We start from the raw sequence: 20,465 nt of genomic DNA, 5'->3' as shown, positions 1-20,465 counted from the left end.
CATCTTATGTCTTATTTAGCTAAATACTTCATAAGCTACCGCTGGAAAAACATGGGTTAACTTGATTAACAAAACTGAAAAAAAAAATATGGTTGATGAAGAAGAGCTGAGTCCTGTTAGAAATACAGTCTTAAAAAGAGCTCATCAACTACTTATACCTCAGGATTCATCGTTGAATGGATGAGAAGGAAAAGTCAAATGCCAATTCTTTGTTAACCCAGAAGAATGCGAACAGTCACCACCTCACCCGTAGTTCCAGCCTTATTTCTGCAACTGCCCCTTTCCTACACTCAGAACTCTGTGCTTGATGCCTCCTTTCAGACTTAGATGCTCACTTCTGCCACTGTTCTTGAAACATACCCTCCTACCTCCATCTGAACCTGGAACCCTGGAACCTTTCCCCTTGTCACTGACAAAGCCTTATTTTTAGAACTAACAAAAAACTCCCCAGACTAATTTATTCTCATAAACTTTAGCGTTAAATAACTGATCAGGATTTAAGTTTGAGATTTAACTTAGTCTTCTGAGAGTAATCTTAAATGCTGTTTCAAAATTTAATGTTCTAATGCTGTTTCAAGAGCATTAACAATTTCAAAAAGTTTAAATAAACCATTAATCTGATGTTCTACATTTTAGACTTGATCTATTCCCTTCTATGTTCTGCACAGTAAGTTCTCTTCAGAAAGCATTACTTTCAAAACAAAATGAAAAACAAGTAAACAAAAAAATTCCACACCACCAAAATTAGTATTTAAGACAGCTAACTGAAGAGAACATATTTCTGTTGATGTTTTCTTTGCAAGCTCTGGGAAAATTCTTCCATTAAGTCTTGCAATAGATGTTGGCTCCAGTTTTCCACATAACATTCTGTGTGCTTGTGTAAATATATATATATAAACATATATAGGTTAAAAGGAAAAAAATGTGCAAGACTTCAGGTGCAAAGTTATTATAAAGCATTATTAAAACGAGGTTGAGGTAAAGAAAAAAAAGAACAGAGATACCTGATCTGCAAACTGACTCATGTAACGCTGCAGTCTGGCCTGGTTGTCTGTCTGCTCACACATTTGCACCAGGATATCAAAGTCACAGTACTTCTCTGCTAAAGCAGCTGCCATCTGATACTGTCCCAGGGAAACTAAGTAACCAGGAAGAGAAAAGTTACATCAGATACCTTCATCTTTACCTGACAGAAGAAGTCTGAGTAAAATGAAAACAAATTTCAGGTGTTCAAGTCAAGGAGATACTCCATACACACCCTACGCATGTATACAAGTCTGTATACAAGTCTGTATACACACCATCTCTGCCCCCCAGCACTAGAGGGAAGAAGGGAAGTTGTATAAACAGGCCTGTATACACTATTTTCACTGAAAGTTCATATCTGCTATTTGCAGTTCTTTAAGGGAAGGATGGAAATCATCCATGATTTAATATTTTTATTAGTATCTAATTACATGAAGTGAGAAAACAGACAGCAAAAGCTTCTGATAACAGAACAACTGGATCATGGCATCTGTACTCAAAATATATTGTTTAAACTCTTTCATTTGGCTTTTATTAAATATTAAGTTCACAGAATGCTTTTATTTGCAAGGCAAACTACAGATTAAACATGATGATATGAGATGTACCTGTAAGCTAACAGAGCCCAGGAACGTCAGTAAAACTGAGACTGACAGTTTAAGAGACCTTTCCTGAAGCTAAGGAATGTTAAAAGTCAGTGATTGCTAGGTTATTCTATCTATACTGCATCACTTACTATAAATCTAAAGAAAATAGAAGTTTATAAATTCAATACAGTGAATTTGCTTAAGGTTATTTCCACTCAGCAAGGGGGCACTGCTATCAATTATTCATCAAAGATGTGACTATCTGATACATCAAACAAGTTTGACTAATCAAGATTCAACTTCTACTCTGATAAATGCTAAACAAACTTAGAGGTATGGGTATGGAGGCAATCTTAGAAAGAACACTAAGCTGTTCTCATTTTACAAATATCCTATTAAAACATAAAAACCAGTAACTAATATACTGAAATACAACACAGAGAATTCACACACGAATGCCATTTATTCTATTAGGTTTGCATCACTTTCTCACTGAACATTTAAACCTTGCATTAAAGGAAAACTATCAGCACTTACGGAGAGGAGACAAGAGCTCTGATCTCTTCTGCACGTATTCCATTTCCAGATTGCTGTATCTCTCTTGATCAGCAGGTCTGTCCACAGACTTCAGCTGAGAAACGTATCCATCTAGAAAGCAGTCAAGCAGTGCCACCACCTGCTCAGCCACAATGCTACGGAGGCTGCTGTCCACCTGAGGATACACCACCTTCAGAATGATCCCATGCTGACGTGTTATTGCTGCACGTAGGCTGCTGGATGCTTGGAAAAACAACACAGTAGATGTTAAAACCACCTCACTTGCAAAGGAATCCAAGCTGAAGTATAACAACAGCACTGCCAAGTAAAATTAAGAAAAATTAAGAAAAAAAAAAAAGTAAGAAAGGGCACACCTCAAGCACTTTAGGTTTCAAACACTATCAGAAAAAAAAAAATCACACCAACTACATGCTCCCATTTTCCTTTAAATATTAAATGTGGCCAAAATGGAGTAAACTACCAATAAGCAAAAACACAGCCCCCCCCAACCACACAACTCTATGCTGTCAGCTATCAGGATCAGCTGCTCTGAGAAGAACTAGCATGATCTCTGATGAAAGAAGAGAATATGCAAGAAATATAAAAAGCTTCTGCTAACCCACTGTAAATCTGCGAGTGTAATCATAAAACACCAGAACAGTTTACACAGATTGTGCTTTTCAAAATATTTTGATCTTAGAAGTGCAAAAGAAGTGTTTTATATGTAAAGGCCAGAAGAAAACCCAAACACCAACCCAGAAGTTCTTGCTTCTGGAAGCATTTCTTCTGACAAGACACTTTCAAGCACATGGACAACCACTGGGCCCCTCTGAAATAGCTCCAGACCCCATGAATTACATGAACATCGTATATCCCATAGCTCCATCAACTAGAACCAGCACACAGCAGTTAAAAGTATATATTAACTTTGTCTCCTAAACATTGCAGTTGCATTGCAATGCAAGTTTTAAAGCATTACCAAAAATCCTGGACAGAATAAGTGTTCATTTCTCCACTCACTGATCAAAACCTCTCACTTCTCCCACTCTTACTGACCATCCTTGAGAAGCTTTCAACAATAAGTTTAACACTCAGATTGGAATTCATGTTTTCCAGAACACAGTAGAAGTCCTTTTTGTTTGAAATAATTACTGAACTAGTATTAGTAGTTTCTCACCTGTCCACGGAATGTATTCAGGCTCTCTTTCTGGAAGCTCTCCTGTTTTATATAAGGATGCTCTAGATTGACGATACTGACAGGCAGCTTGTAGCATATCCTGTTAAAAGATAAGCAAATACATATCTTAAAATCTACCTGTGTAACACAGATTATAAAAAATACTGTCTTTTATAGTTCTGAAATGTTATTTTTACAGTGCCTTCCTTCTCAGTTACACAGAAGAGAACATACTGTCTGAGCAAGAAGTCTCAGGTCTCAACGCAAACTCTTCACTCTTTGCTACAAATACAGGTACTTTTTTCAACACTGCAGCTTCTCAAACTCTTTCTAGCAGGGGTTAAGGAGAATAGGAATGTCCCTAATTTTGCAGGAGACCATCTCTTCTATTCTTCTAATATATTTAGGCACATGAAAAATGTATTTACTTCACACATCAGAAGCTCTGACGTACTGATGTACACAACAAACTGAGCACTCATTAATATTTGCCCTTCCCATGGACATTGCAGTTGGTGCAGTTTTATACCTTAATGATGTTGTTCACATTGACAACTACTTGGGCCCACTCAATTGATTCAATATGCATCTCTTTCAAAACTTGTTCCTCCTCTTCCAGTAAGCATCCAAAGATGGAATCAATCTGGGACACCTTAAAATATAAAGAAAAATTGCAGTGAGCACCAACACATGCATCCCCAGCTCATACCTACAAGCCAAATGACAGAAGTGGACTAGAAATAGTAGAATCCAGATCAATATCCAAAAATATGAACTACTCCCATGGATAATGAAATCACTAACTTACATTTGAAACAACAGCTAGAACAGATAAATTGCCTCACTGCCAGCCTTAAACCAGACAGAAAAAAAATTCTACTTTTAAACAATCAAAATTAGTCTTTCTAATCTTCTATTATATTTGTTTTCCCCCATTAGCAACTAATGCCCTCTTCTGGGGAAAAAAATACAGTTATATATTTAAAAAAAACCTCAAGCGCTCTGCGTAATTCTTTCAATTATTTTCAAAGAGGAAGAATTAATGGACTGGCTACATGAATTAAATTAAAGCTTAAACTGAGAACTGAGATTAGATACATTTGCTTTAGAGAGGATAAAAAATTATGAAGAACATATTTGATAGAAGTCATTCCAGCTTTCACCCCTGTTTGCACAGCTTCATATCCATCAGTTCACCCCATAAGAATAATAAATTAGCATGTATTTTCTGAGAAGCTGTAAAACTGCATTCATCTTTTTTGCCATTTGTCCACACAGGCTAGTTGGAAATCATAGCAAACTTGATTTTTCTACACAAGATTTGTAAGTACTCGTGTTCACTTGTACAGACATAAAAAGTACATGTAGTAAAGTGAGGAAAACACACTGCCAAGCCATTACTATTTGAAGGGAAATTGTGTAGAATTAATTTTTGAAAGGAAATATGTCCAAGTGTACATTAATGCATTCCAGCATCCACTACATGCAATACCATTTAGAAATGAAAGAATTCTATGCATTCTGCTGTTCTTACCTCTCGAAAGAAAATATCTGCAGGAGTAAGATTTGGTGGAATGTCACAGTCCCTTTTGTTTAAAGCAATCAGTATAGCAGCATTCACTAGATCAGGCAGCCTGGAGTGATAGTTCTTGAGAACAATAGCAGCTGCTAGTTTTTCTGCATGCTCACAGAGCAACAGTCGAGTTGCCATCGGCATCCCCCGTACTGGAAAACTGCCCAGTCGTTCAAATATGCCAACCTTGTATAAAACAAACACACCATCCATGCTTTAAATCATTTTACTTTCAGCCAAAAACAATTCTCTGTGTTTGCTGACATAAGTAGAACAGTAAATATTACCTGGTGAAGAAACTCAATGAAGAAGGAATGAGCTTTTGTCTTATCCTCCAGCTGATGGAGAAGAATGAGGGATGTATTGCTGAAACCACTGGCTTCTAGATTAAAACAAACAAACAATCTTACAGTGCTTTATATCTTCATGTCAAAGATCACTATTTTTCTTGACCTCTGAGGCAGATGCATTTCTGTAAGTTTCTGTACTGCTACTACATGCATGCATATTCATATACTGCTGTTTTTAATGGGGCTTTTGAACTCTACCATAGTTGAAAATAAAGCCTTTAGAAGCAATAAAGTATGTCAGATCAGCACTATTCCAAAGCACTTTCGAATCTGTTATGCTGCTCAAATAATAGCTTACGAGCTTACTCAAGTTTTAATAAGATTAATAAGATATTTTTTATCACAGTAGCTTAGTTGAATTTACATGGCTGAATTTATAAGCCATAGATCACACTACTACAAAATAAAGTTACAGGCACTCAGAGTTGAGTTTTGCCTCTGCATTGCCTGAACAGTTCCATCACATGACATAAGCAGTGGCCTAACTCAGCACTACTTTTCCTCCTCCTCAAATAAACCTCCAACTGAACAGCAGCTTAATACACCCACCAAACAACGAGGTTGTTCCAGGAGTCAGAAAGGATGATGGAAGCTTCCTCGTGAACACCCCTACAGGTATCTCCCCTCAGCAGATTCCCCAGAGACAAAATCCTTTTTGTATTTGAATACTTTCTATTTATGCTTTAAGCCGAAAAACTAAGACACAAAACTCAAAAGAACTATTACTATCAGCAAAATTAGTAAGACTACTTCCAAGAAGCAGTGAACTTCCCCTTCTCTCTTAGGCAATAAGAAGTGCAGATAAATTGCCAAGTTAAAGATGAAATTAAGATTCAGAACACACTAAGGATTTGATGCCTGACAATTTCATACATCTGTATGTACTGAGTACACACACTTCCAAGTGAGACTGTTTAGAAACTGGCAACTGCTGCCTCAAGGTCCTGGGGACAGCTTTAAGTTAACACTGCTCAAGAGAAAAAAAAATCATGAACAGGGATATTTCTTTCTCAAAAGGTGTCTATTTTAATCCTTTACATATAGCAAAACAATTCAAAATAGTTTTCTCTTTAAAGCAGACATTAATACCAATGTGCCAGAGAGATGAGCTAACTCTACCCAACCCAGGATCTAAATCTATCAGAAGTTGTACAGCCATGCTAACAAAGGGTCAAGCATGAGCAAATACACTCTTATTTTTTTTAAACACACTTATCTGCAGAAAATAACTTAGATCTACTCAAGGAATTATGGAAACACTGAAGTGGTACCACTCACTCTTTGCAGAAAGTCCCATCCCCAAAAACACCCATTTTCTTTGCTTTTTCTGTTACCAGATGAAGAACTAGCCACAGTAAACTGGAAGTTAATCTGGCAGTCTCATAAGGTGCACCTTTATGCCTGAAAATACATCTGGAGGTGGATGAAACATTGATGCTTTCTTCACAAATTAAATCATGATTTTCCCTAGAGTACCATAAGCAGTTTTTCACAGATCAACCAAACAGCTAGCTTACCTTCAGGTACAGATTCAGCCCATCTTGGATCAGAGGCAGGATAATCATCCATTAAATCCACACTAATCTGAGTCACTGCCCTATCCAGTTCAGCATCAGAATCCACATCTGTGTTACTTGGAAACAGTTCAACCACCATGCTTTGAGCATTAACTATATCTTTCCTGAGATAAAAGAAATGCAATATGTATGAAATAAAAAAAAATATATGATAGGATTATAAGAACAAGAACAACTCAATTTGTAGCACCTTTTGAGATATTCCTTTTGTATTTCAGACTATAAATATTGAACGCTGTTTGGGCTATCTTTAATCACAAATAAAAGGTATTCTGATTCTTTTAATGTAAGCAAATTGCAGTCTTTAAAAGCAAAAAGCTTAATCAGCAAGTGTATGAAGTTACTTTTTACTGTCCCTATTCTTACTAAGAGAAAAAGATTCAGCCTTTGCTCTGTTTATTGATTGTCATTGATAATTAAGTCTCCAAAGATCAACTGCTTGCTGTGAAATCCCTGTAAGAGTACAAGATATCACTCCTTGAGTGACAATACAGTAAAAGCTCTCAAAAATCTGACAAATGCTATCATGCATTATTCATATTTCCTACACATTTTAGAAGCTCTTTCTATTCAGGTCAGTAAATTAAGAATAAGAAAGAAGCATCTAAACATTCTTTCAGCTTTCAAGGCATGACGATGTACTGAAGCACTGTAAGAAACATTCAGTATACACTAAAAGCATCAATTTTATTTTGTGATTAAAAATTATTGTAGTCAACCAAGGATTACCGTGATTCCAAACTATTAACTGGAAAATATTTATGCTTTTAGTGTTAATCAGAATTTGTGTGAATGCTTGTCTAAGCCAAGTGTCTTGAAATAAAAATCAGAATCGCATCCAGAAATTAAACAGTTTACTAAAGTAAAACAAGAATATATTACATCTTTTATGGGAAAGAAGTTCTATCTTCATCTCTCCACAGGACACATATTTCTAAGGGATTTATGTGCTGCTTTATTGCCTCCATCAAACCACTGTCATCAGCCAGTACAGTGCAAGAATCAACTCTATCTTTCCCCAGAACATCCATACAATGACCACTAGATCTGACAGGTTGACTGTGGTCGATGCACAGCTTGTGGATTTGCACATTTCCATGAGCTGCACAACTTTTCTCTACATCAACTGCTTTACCATCTGGGCAGGTCTCAGCTACAGCTATTCTCTCAAAGATTTCTCAGTTTTTATGCCATTTTTTTTTTCTAGTTAAAAATGTTGTACAAACCAAACTATTAATTTCTTCTGGTTCTGTAAATGTAACTCTTTTGGGTTATACTATATATAACTCACATATATATAACTATATAACATTAGACTTTCATGCTGTTTCACACAGTTCTTCCTACCACTCCCAACTTCCATCTGACCCTGTTTCCAGTCCCTTTTTCACATTCTCAGAAAACTGAGGTTTCCTAAGTTCTGTGCAAGTTCCCATCTTATTCTGATATTCTTTATTCTATGCAGTGAATCTCTTATACAATCTTCTTCTTAAATTGCTTCTTTCCCAATCTTAAGATTCTTTACAGAGATTAGTCTTAAGAGTGTTTCTGTTTGTATGCTTTATAGCAATGAATATATATTGAAAACAATCCCTTCTAAATAGAATTAATCCAAGCCTGCATCTCCATATATCTTCTCATCTGTCCTCTTCCTCCTTCGTGTATCAGCAAACCTTTCAGAGGCATTCCAAGTGTTGCAACAGTAAGTGTGCTTTCCTTAAGATAGTTTGAAGAACAGTATTCATTTCTACTTTTACCCTAAAAATGTCACTTTTTTCTCACTTCTATTTGTCAATTTAAAAAAAGATGCCATCTTTCCACAAAATCTGCCTTGTTTCCACTTCATGGAAATAGAATGATAGCACGATAGAATGGCCTGAGTTGAAAAGGACCGTAATGATCACCTACTTCCAACCCCTCTGCTATATGCAGGGACATCAACCACTAGGATCAGTTCAATGTGTTCTGAAGTGTTACTGAAAACTGATAAGCAAATAAAGGTGAGAAACAATAGGAAAACCTATTTACTTTTAACAACAAAGTGTCACAGTGAAAGAACAGAGAAAACAAATGAACAAAGCTGAGAATATTCTCACTGACACTAACAGGGTACTGCAGGGTTTACACACAGTAAACAGTACCTTTCATATATAGGGTCTGTTCCTTCTAAGCATGCATCTTCAGCTAATGAAGAAGTGATGCACCTGTGCTATTCTAAGTGCACATGTCACTAAAACCATTGTTAATTAAGGAGCACAAAACAGTAAGCCTTTACCAAGACAATTTCCTACGTAAGTACCAATGTGCTTTCAAGAGTAGCCAAAAAAGTCTCAAAGATAGAGTGCAATTTTTACCTGCAGTACTGTAGAAAAGCAGCTTTCAGTAACTTTGTCTTATCTTCCTGAGCTGCAATTTCTAGCCTACTGGCTGGATCAAACGCAGGACTCTTAATAACACAAAGAAAGTATTTCAGATGAAAGACAAATAGCAAGTTTCATTATTAAATTAAAACTGTATTTCTTCATAACAATATAGATTCAAAATAGAAGTGCCACTTGGAAGCAGTTGTGCTTTTTAAACCCAAAAGATAACCTACAATGAAGTAGCTCTGTGAGTGTACGTGTAATATGTGTACACGTATGTTTTAGGCATTCAAAACTAACATTTTTGACAGAATTTAACAAGGTAACAACAAATTCCATTGCTCACAAAAAGTGCAGACAAATCTAGACAGAGATTAACTCAATAAGAAAAATATAGTTCCATTTGAGCTACCACCACAAAGGTCTTCCACTAAAATACTACTGTATAGTAACACATCTAAAAAGGTGATTTAACTGCAATAAAAATTGAAACTCACTCTTAGCCCATCAACACCACTCCTATTTCCTATTTTAGCAAGGTTTTCCACTCTTCCAGCTACTCCAGAGACATCTTGACAACAAATTCTTCACACATTTTAAAGACAACATTTGAAGTATTTAAGAGTTTACTAAATGCACAGTGGCCAAAATTGCAATAAAAATGCTATCACACACATTTTGGTAGGGCTGTATTCCAACAAAAAAGCATAAAAGAGCAGAAACAATATTCAGCATCTATCAATTCAGACTCTAAGCTTTTCAGAATGCAGTGAGAAAATTCTGTCTGTTACACACATAAAGGAAAAGGCTTTAGGGACCATCCCAACAGAAAAGCAAGAGCAAAATCTCCAGTCTCTGAAGTTTGAGCTCAGCGTTCTATCAGGCCCAGTAACACCTACTAATAGACCTGTGAGAAAAATTCCATATTTCTTAGAGAATTTTACTTCAGATCAAGGGGTAGGGAGAAGAAACACCTTACCCAAACTGACAAATACTGTAAGACAGAATACAAACTGTCCAAAAAAACATTTTGCTTCTGTTCTTGCTTTTCAACCATTACCTCACTTATCGGTCCAGCAACAGAAGAGGACAGAGAATCTTCAAGGTCTTCAGGAAGCAGAGAAACGTTTTCCCTGGATAAGATGGTAATAAGTCCACTTCTTTTGGCAAAGAAGATGGGGAGGCTAGTATAGGAACCTGCTCCTAAAATGCTGTCTCCTGAAATGGCAACAAAGGAATAAAGGCACGTCAAATGCAACAGTAAGAAGAAAATATGACACAGTTTCATAAACATAGATAAAATTTTGTTAGGAACCAATAGTAATTCCCACAACTGCACCTGACTTACAAAAACCATGAATACTCTTTGCTACTAATTGTATACATTTGAGTGTACTGTTGAGTGAAAACAAAACAAAAAACCCACCCCAAAAAAACCATCGAGATTCTGGTAGCTCAAACTCAACCTAATTTCTGCTTCAGACTGAAAAACACCTCTGAATATCAAGGACAATGTACCTGGACACCTGGTAAAAAGACCTATGATGAACATTAGGCTGACCTTCAAAACAAAGCTAATTTCAAGAAAAACTGAACATCAGAGGGAAAAAAAAAAAAAAAAAAAGCCAAAACAAAATAAAGACACCCAGGGCATTAGTTTTGTCCAGAAAGGTTGTGGATGCCCCATCGCTGGAGGCATGCAAGGCCAGGCTGGATGTGGCTCTGGCAGCATGGTCTGGTGGTTGGCACATAGCAGGGGGGTTGAAACTAGATGATCATTGTGGTCCTTTTCAACTCAGGCCATTCTATGATTCAGTTATCAGGATCGTACATTTACTTCATCTAAAATACTGCAGAATAATCAATAATGGTATCAGCTGTCAGTTTGGTGTTTTCTCCATACACCTACAAAAAAAACTTCAATTTGAAAGCCATAAAAAGGCATGTAAATATGATTCTAATCTCTATGAAATACAATGGCATAAACACATTCAATTAAAAAACATCAACAAAACATTACATTTTTCCCCTGCATGCTACCTTGAAAGCCAAATAAAATTTTCTCCTGTGGTAATGAAATTCTTCCAGTTCCAGTGGAACAAGCGAACACCTCATCTTCTTTATAAAGGTAAGCAGCGTGGCTGAAGTAATCTGGGACCACCAGGCAGCACATTACTTCCTCTTCAGACTGAAAGTGTTACATGTGAACAGTATCATAATCAAAACCTTAAACAAATAAACATCTAACATTTTTAAGGCTGATCTAGAGTTGCTTTACATTTATTTTCCTCTTTTTTTAAAACAAGACAGGGATAAAGCAACAACAAACAAAAAAAACCTCAGATCCAAAAGGATGCTTTTCATTTGCCCTAAAGTTTAAAATTGTAGGTCTATAACTAGCAGTGCTCCCCAGGGATTGGCACTGATGCCAGTTTTATTCAACATCTTCATCAATGACCCAGATGAACGGATAGAGTCCACTCTCAGCAATTCTGCTGACAATACAAAGCTGGGAGGACTGACTGTCATATCAGAAGACTGTGCTGCCATTTAGTGGGATCTGGACAGCCTGGACAGTTGGGCAGAGAGGAACCCAAGGGCAAGTGCAGAGTTTTGCACCTGGGGAGGAATAAGCAACTGCTTTCAGCAGTACAGGTTGGGGGATGACCTGCTGGAAATGACCTCCACAGAGAAGCTCCTGGGTGTCCTCACTGACAACAGGTTGGCCATTAGCCAGCAGTGAGCTCTTGTGGCTGAGAAGGCCAAAGGTATCTGGGATGCATTACAAAGAGCGTGGCCAGCAGGCTGAGGGAGGTACAGACTCCCAGCTCTGCCCTGCTGAGACCACATCTGGAATACTGCGTCCAGTTCTGGGCTCCCCATTTCAGACAAGCATCTGCTAGAAAGAGACCAGAGGAGAGCAGAACATGATTAAGGGCTTGGAGTACCTCCTTATGAGGAAAAGCTGAGAGATGATCTCAGTACTGTTTATATTTGTCTTAAATACAGGAGTCAAGTTGATGGCAGTGGACTCTCTTCAATGGTCAGCAACAATAGAACATGGGGCAATGGGCAGAAATAGGAACACACTAACGTAAGGAAGAACTTCTTTACTGTCAGAGTGACAGAGCACTGAAACAGGCTGTCCAGAGGGGATGCAGATTCTCCTTCTCTGGAGATGTTCAAGACCCACTTGGATGCCAACCTGTGCAACCTGCTGTAGGGAGCCTGCTTTAGCAGGGGAATTCAACTCAATGATCTCTAGAGGTGCCTTCCAACTCCTACAGTTTTGTGATTCTGTGATCTCTTTTTTGTTGTTTTTGCAAAACAAAACTCCCTACTCAGTTTAGAGCTTTCATTTGCATACCTGAAAAGATGGATTATACTGTGTGACCTCCACAACAACATCATCAGACATCTGGAAGCCTTTATCTTCTACGGTTATCAGAGTATAGTAGACAAGGCATGGATGATCTCCAGGATGCCATGCTGCAGCAAGTATCACCAGTCCATCACTATTCAACAAGAGATCACGTCAGTAGAGATGATAATTAAATATTTCTCTTGCTTGAACTCTATCACTTGGAAAACAGATATTTAAGTACAATTACAAGTAAATACTTTCCATATTGTATAGTAGTACAATATTTTAAAAGTAAATTACTACTTTCAGAAAAGCAAACTCTTCATTCTTTCATTCTGTTTTAATAACAATATGCAACTGCAGTACAAAACTGAACCAATCCAGTTGTGGAAATTTTATGTAATTAGAGCAAATACAAGAGATACAGAAAACTCCCTACATTTGCTGTAATAAAAGTTATACTTGCTATTCACTGTCTTTGTATTAAGAAAACCTAATAAAAATGACATTAAAAATGAAAGAAGTTATTCTTAAGTAAAGAGTCATAATACTAGAAAGCTAATTTTGTGCTTCATGCTATGATTATCTAGTAAGATGATGTGCTTATTTTATTAACAGTGGCACTCAAGTAAAATTAAATTTTAGTTTATTAGAAAACGATTTTGATAAGAAAGCAGAATGCAACTAGTAGATTCACTTTACCAGATGAACATCAGGTGAACTTCCTTACCGATTCTGCTGTAAATCCATATACTGTACATTTACCCCTCCTTTAATATCTTCATAGTTACTCTCAGAACCCTAAAAACAAACAAAACAGAAAGAAACTACAATGTATCTGACTTAAAACCATACACAAATAGACTGCTTATTAAGGAAACAAAACAAAACTTCCCAGTGAGTTTGTTCTTACCCAAATTGCATCTGAAATGTGTTCCTTCAGGATTCTGTTGATATCCCAGCTGAGAATATAACGTTCTGATGAACTGTCAATCTCCCATTTGTTTAAATTTGAATTTGTTAGCATATAAAAGCTTGATCTCTCTTTATCCCAAAGAACACTAGAAATCTGCATTTAAAATAGAAAAATCTCAGATACAATGATCTGTATCACTCAGTCCACACAAAAATTACTTCCTTGGGAAACTGGAACAAGAGGTGAGACTTAAAGGCTTTGCAAACTCCCCAGGCAACACTGTGCTTTAAAGCTGGGCTTTTTTTTTCAGATCTAAAGAATAAATAATAATTCTCCAATACACAACATACATATTTACTTGATTCCTGTCTGCCTTTTTATTGGAAAAAAAAAAAAGTATATAACATAAAATCATTAAGAGTCTTCTTTGACATCATACACCCATAGGCAAACTTGTACTTTTCTTCTCCAAAACACTGAGACTAGAAGGCACAGACAGAAATTAAAGTAGATTAGCATCTGAATTTTTTCAGGCTTACCACAGCATCATTTCCAGGTGATAATATACCCAGAAGAGAAGAAACTTTTCGACCAATTCCAGAAAACATGCCCTGACCTTGTGGCAGAGCATGCTGATGAATCTTGCCAGAATTATCAGGAATCAGTCGAACTAGTTGGCCTCTGGAAGATGATAAAATAAAGCTTCCTCCCTTAAAAAAAAAAAAAAGAAAAGAAAAGGAATTACGTTAAAAAGTTAGAAGCACATTCCTGCAGTAATTACATAGTCATAAAATTCTTTGTCACCTCATGAAGAGAAAGACTGAACAAGCCACTCATATCACTTGAGCATTAACAGAAATGTTATATATTTTTATATACATCTGAGTAGGGCAATAGCAAACGTAACTGCAAAAAGATATTACAATGCCAGCGTCGTACAAGATCAGAACATATTCTATGCAATATAAGAAAAAGGTGAGGCTTTTAAATGTTTTTAATTTTTTTTGTTTTGCTTTGGTTTTGTTTCTAAGAAATACTACAAATCAGCACTTAGCTAAACATTTAACTGGTAGTCAGTAGCGAAAAAGAGTCGTTTACTTAGCTCTGAGAGCATCACATTTATACCCATGAAACTCATTTCAGTCTAACCACACACAGTACTAAAATCCCATGAAGCACTGTGGATCTTATACTGAAAATTAGTATTATCTTTGCACTAGAAGAATGTGAAGTCTTGAACATAAGGCAAAGCATGCATTCCACTGTAGGTGCTTATACATGTTATTTTAAAAGCAGGAACTTCTGTGCTAGTGCATTTTTTGTGTGGTTGCATTAATGGGTGCATCTACATTAAATCTGCATCAGGAGCGTGTTTCTGAAGTGATCTGCTAGTCTCCATGTATTGCATGCTGGATCACACGCCAGTACTCTACATGTACTAGCAATATATCCTTTGAAGGATATCTAAACTGAAAGATGGGCTCTGACCACTGACAGACATTCACTTCATTTCATGAACTTGTTTCAAATAACAACCCCGTAAAAATTAAACAGCGTAAACAGTGGCTTTGCCACAGCACCAGCCACAGCCTGGAGGCTACTAAAACAGCAAAGTTCACCTAATTTTCATGATCATACCATACAAAAGTTACAGATTAATTCTGTTCACCTAATATCCAATAATGCACTTTTAGATCACTGACTTAAAATGGTTCCTTTAGCTGTAAATTCTCATACATTTTAACAATGAAGTCAATGTGAAGATCTCACTTTCCTCAGTTTGACGCTTAAAAACTGGACACAGTAAAGCAGTATTTTTATATAAAACTATTGCACTGTACCTTCACTGCTGTCAGGAAACTGCATAGAGAGCCTCCAAAGTCTGTGAAAGTCTCAGTATAGGAACCCTCATGGGCAAGACTGGGCCAGTAGCGCACAGAACCTTCGCTGGTAGCAACCATTATTGCCAGGGACTTGAAGTGGGAAAATAATCATCATAACATGCAAGACAAAAAACAATCAGACTGCAGCTTTACCTACATCACCTTATTTTACATAACAAGATAGCAAGACTGTGAGGGACTCACGCGTGCAAATGTAGTGAATACATATGGATGCACATTCACAGGCATACACTGAACAGCAGGATGATTCTGCAGCATATCTTAATACATGCAGGGAATGCTCTACTTGCTTATTTTGCTAGTAATAGCTTGTACGGGTTTGTGTTTCTGATACTTCAGTTTGCTACTGAAAAGCAAAAATTTACAAGACAAGCTGCAAGACAAAAGATATAGCGGGGAATTCTGGATGCCAAGATGATGACTTAAAATGGAAGATTATAATTTAATAAAGAAACTGCTCTGGATTGATTAAGAAAATGAAAACAGATTTTTTTCTTCAAAAAGACATAAGGCCACTGTGTGCCTCTAGTAGGGCTTCTGACTTAGAAAACCACCCAGACACCAAATTCAAAACATGATGCAAGAGACTTCCAACATCAGCTGTGCTACAAAGACTACAAAAAGGGAAGGTGCTCACTTTTGCTTTTCAGCTATGTGTACTCAGAATTAAAAGACAGCTGAACTCTTTTCAGCTAGCATGCAGATCAGTTGCATCTGCTTACACTATTTGAACGCTAGTTAACTGAATATTTCTTCATTGGCTGGGAAAGCATGCTAAGTAATTATCATAGAAACTGTACGGTATTCTGATTATGAAACATGTAAGGGGCATAAAGTGATGAGACTTGATTTCAAGCATATTTAACAGAAACCAACAATCCTAACTTTTAAAATATAACAAGTACACAACTTTAAAACAGATTGAAAACAAAATACACCAGATACAATAGAACACATTCAAGGTCGGTCCAACAGTATTTTTAAACACAAACTTTAAAAAGCTGGATCACCTGCAGAGAAGATGCGTCACCTGAGGAACTGAGACAACATATAGCTGCTAAACTGGAACTCCATTGATAGTCGCTGGGTGGCAGCTGGAGTTCCTTGCACAGAGATAACTGTAAGAGATGCAATTATAAAGATGAGACTGTAAGAACTTACTCCTGTGCCACAAAGTCTCCACAGCTGTTGACCCTGACAAAAATTGATTTTTAAATTAGCCTGCACACTGCATAAGGGGAAAAAGAGAACACAAGACAAAAACAAAGTCAAACTTGCTGAAAAATCTCTTTTATCATAACAAGCAAATGGCTAAAACACACACATACACACACACTTTCAAACACAGCAGTTCTGCTTTTGTTATTTCTGAATGTTTCTCACCTCTTTTCAGAGGTGCCATTACTTAGACATACGTTAATGTAAGATACTAACAAGATGGCAGAACAAATTAAAACAGAAAGCACTTGAGAAAACTGTGGCTCTGGGAAGCCTGGTCCAATGGTTGATAACCCTGCACACAGTAGGGGGGTTGAAACTAGATGATCACTGTGGCCCTTTGCAAACCGGACCATTCTATGATTGTACGATTCTATGAAAGCCTGAGGAGGGACAACATTGTCCTATCTTAAGAAAAGTGACATATCAATCAGAAAAACAATAACAGCTGAAAGAACCTCTGTTAAGTACCAGAACCCTTGACATTTCTGCACTGACATTAAGAGCAGAATCTCTATAATTAACAGATGTTGCAGTAATTGGAAGGTAAAGATTTTGTGACTACAGGGCTCCTCTGAACATACTTGCTTCGCACTGTGCTGCTGTGAGAAAAATGTTCCCAGAGAAAAACATATTTTTCTTGACATAAAAAAACTAAAGGAAATATACATTCAACACTGCTGAAACTCACTTCAAAGTCACTCTCAGGAGTGTCTAAACCAATGTGTAAGATACCAACTCTTTTCAAAATACTGGAATAACTTTATCAAGGCTAACACATTGAAATGTAGAACTTTCACTTGGATGTTAAGGTGACAATTAGAAATGAAAAGAGAAATACAAAGCAGTTAAACTTTGCCAGAAACTTGAATTATTGCTGTTAGCATGACCTCTTATCAAATGCTGCTGTCAGTGGAAGAAGCAAACTTCAAGTTATAAGGAAGCCTTGATTTAAAGCAACACAACTGGGTAACTTGTCCTACTAGCTCAAACGTACACATTTTTCGTCTTAGTCTCTCATTTACCTTTGCAACAGGAGACTGACCAATCTTCCAAATAATCAGCCTCTCTTTATGGACTAGCCAGGCCCATCCGCTTTCATCCACTTGAACGCTCAGATGGTCATCAGCTACACAGAAAGTAAATTTTTCAAAGGGTTAATATTTTACAACAGTACAGAGTAAGCTGAAAATCAAGTCACCCTCAGTCTTGTAACACAAAGAGCATCTTTTGCAGCAAAATTAAATTCCTTGTTAGATCTTCCACATATTTAAGACACCAATAACTAAATACAGTATAAAGAATCCATTTTTCAAAATATATAATAAAATATAAAAAATCCATTCGTCAAAATACTCAATTTTTGAGTGAAAAGCAACACAACTCTAGAAGCTAGCCAATCATTGCAGATAAAAAACATCTTTAAAATAGCTGAAGAATTTTACAAAGCTATTATAAAGCTTTATATCCTTGGTTTCTCTTATCTCCATTAGATAAATGAAGCTTAAGTAATTTACTGAACTGAGAAAACAGTTTCTATTATTGGGGTTTTAGAACTGATAATCAAGCCATCGCTTCTGTTTATTTTCATCCACTGGTTTTATCACCATTACATGAGCTGAAGCTTAATTTAACTGACTGTATCTAATTTAATGGCTCAGAGCACGTGGATTAAAAAAAAAAAATAAAAGAAGGAACAACCAGTTCAAGAAACAAGAGAATCCAAAACAAGTCAGTATCTGAGCTATGCTTGTATGCATTCATATGCCTGTATTCTTACAACTGCAATAACAGTTAAGCATGCTGGATTCTAACAAAGTCACAAGCATTTCATTTTCCACTCCAGTCAGCTTTTAAATAACATCAACACCACATTAACTTCTCTTGTCAACTTCCAGAAGGAAAATAGTGGATAAGATCTAGTCTTACCATCAGCATTTCTCAAGGCTTCCATCACCTTAACAGGCAGGGCAGATCCAAAAGCTTTCACATCGTAGTTAACAGTCTCACTTGCTAAGGGATGTTGTATAACTCTGGTGGGAGTTGCTCTTAAACAAAACAAAAGTTGTTATTAGTTCTCTATTGCTTCTTCAGAAACTCCAACGGTTCTTCACTTCAGATGCTTTTCATGCTTCTGTTTTGTTTTCCATGCATAGCTTCCTGTTCCTTTCTCTATTTCACACATATCTGAGGAATTCTCACACTCAAGTTAGTAAGAGAGGGTTAGAACATATCAAACTTGCAGCATTTTATATTAAACTCTGAAAGAATAAAGCTAAGAAAACAGACAAAGTAACCTGACACACCACTGAGTTCTGTCAAGCAATTATTATTACAGTGATGGATGCATGGGGGATCGCTCCACCAACATGCACACCGAGAAGCAGCAACTACATATTTAAAGGCAGAGCATATACATATTCACTACATTCCAAGGACGTGGGCAAAAACTCCAAGAAATAATTCACATCTCTGCTGGTCGTGGGATGAAGGATGAAGTCATTCTTATTGTAAATTTCCAGCCTTTTAAGGGAGGGGGCAGCCCAAAGCTGTTCATTATTCAGGAAGCACAAAATGCTCAATTATAGGGCGTTTCAGTCAGAACTGGATAACGTGAGGCAATACAAAATATCCTACCAAGAAAAGATCTCAGTCAACACAATCCAGACAATACTGGGCATGTGAATTTACTGCATCTTTCAGAAGGGCTCCTTAGCGAATATCACTAAATAAATCATGTCTATAAATAGGCAGAAAACTCTTATTGTAGCCTGAATTACATATAAAAGAAAGGAATCAACACAAATAAAATAGAAAACAGAGGCTGATTTAAACACTGTTTCCAGCAGAGGGCAAGATCCTATTCTGTAGGACCTGTCCTGATATCTAAACTCTTCAGCACAACAGTAAGAGCAACCGGAGGGAACACCTCACTCGCCGTGCGGCGTTATCTAGGATTTCTCCATCGCCAGCCCGACTGCTGATTGCCTCTACAACCGGCTACTGCTACTGCAGCACCGAGCACCCTGCCCAGACTCTGCGATGCCGCTCGGCGCCCATCAGCTGAACTCACCGAGCAGAGAGGGAGCCGCTCCTCCGAGCCACCGGGGAGAAGAGCCCGGGGGAGCCGGTCGCCGCCACCATGGCCAGGTTCTTCCTGCTGCCCGGTCGGGACAGGGGGCTCGGAGCGGCGCTGCCGAGGCCCCAGCGAGCCGAGCCGCCCGGAGTCCGCGGCGAAGCGGGAGCCGAGGGGAACATGGCCGGAGGAAGGGAGGCAGATCGGACGCTCCCGCGTGGCGCCCCTGAATGACGTTCCAGCGGCGCCGGCGCCGACGTATGACGTCAATGTTCTGCGCCCGGCTGGGCGGGAAGGGAGCCCCTGCGCTGCAGTCGGGGAAAACCCGGGGGCAACCGATCGCTCTCTCAGGTTTCCGCGTGCGTTTCCAGAAAGTTGATGGCGGTCTACTCAGGGAGCAAGTTGGGCTGTGTGTAGGTTGTCAGAGGAGATAATCAATTAAAATGAACCGAATAAATAAAGAAACATTCACAAAGTACACATCGTTCTTTCCCACCGCGGTGTTTGATTAAAGAGAGAGCATTTAAGCTTGCAGCTGGTGATTTGCCGTTTGATTGAAAAACGGTGTAGCAAATACTGCTTAGGCAGACCAGCTGCAAATAGCTGCCTGCCTGCTTTGGAATGAAATTAGTCTGGAAAGACAGTGGCAGCTCAGATTCCATCATCTGCAGACAAAATTCTCACTGATTGGTTATTTACTGTGAGCGGTTTATAGGAAGCAAACTTAACTGAGTGTGCCCTTCAGCACTGTTCAAAGAAAGGTGTGCATAGAGGGTCTGCAACATCTTCATGAGAAA

General features: G+C 37.8%; 1 protein-coding gene across 1 annotated transcript in view; it reads right to left on the bottom strand.

Annotated features, from left to right (window-relative positions):
- Positions 1-19,922, bottom strand: part of NUP133 (nucleoporin 133) — a 30,280-nt gene extending 10,358 nt beyond the window's left edge. The window contains exons 1-19 of the mRNA XM_048936269.1: positions 19,666-19,922; positions 18,522-18,640; positions 17,618-17,721; positions 16,385-16,492; positions 15,312-15,443; positions 14,010-14,180; positions 13,468-13,623; positions 13,285-13,355; positions 12,558-12,705; positions 11,231-11,378; positions 10,251-10,408; positions 9,182-9,273; positions 6,768-6,931; positions 5,188-5,282; positions 4,862-5,086; positions 3,857-3,979; positions 3,328-3,427; positions 2,151-2,393; positions 1,005-1,138 (exon numbers count right to left, since the gene is read on the bottom strand). Coding sequence (XP_048792226.1) covers positions 1,005-1,138; positions 2,151-2,393; positions 3,328-3,427; positions 3,857-3,979; positions 4,862-5,086; positions 5,188-5,282; positions 6,768-6,931; positions 9,182-9,273; positions 10,251-10,408; positions 11,231-11,378; positions 12,558-12,705; positions 13,285-13,355; positions 13,468-13,623; positions 14,010-14,180; positions 15,312-15,443; positions 16,385-16,492; positions 17,618-17,721; positions 18,522-18,640; positions 19,666-19,850 — 2,676 coding nt within the window. The 5' untranslated portion in view covers positions 19,851-19,922. The remainder of the gene's footprint in view (positions 1-1,004; positions 1,139-2,150; positions 2,394-3,327; positions 3,428-3,856; positions 3,980-4,861; positions 5,087-5,187; positions 5,283-6,767; positions 6,932-9,181; positions 9,274-10,250; positions 10,409-11,230; positions 11,379-12,557; positions 12,706-13,284; positions 13,356-13,467; positions 13,624-14,009; positions 14,181-15,311; positions 15,444-16,384; positions 16,493-17,617; positions 17,722-18,521; positions 18,641-19,665) is intronic.
- Positions 19,923-20,465: the final 543 nt, after the last annotated feature.

Source organism: Lagopus muta, chromosome 2, assembly GCF_023343835.1.
Source record: "Lagopus muta isolate bLagMut1 chromosome 2, bLagMut1 primary, whole genome shotgun sequence".
NCBI lineage: Eukaryota > Metazoa > Chordata > Aves > Galliformes > Phasianidae > Lagopus > Lagopus muta.
Note: the sequence above shows the minus strand (reverse complement) of the source record. Positions and strands in the feature narration are given on the sequence as shown.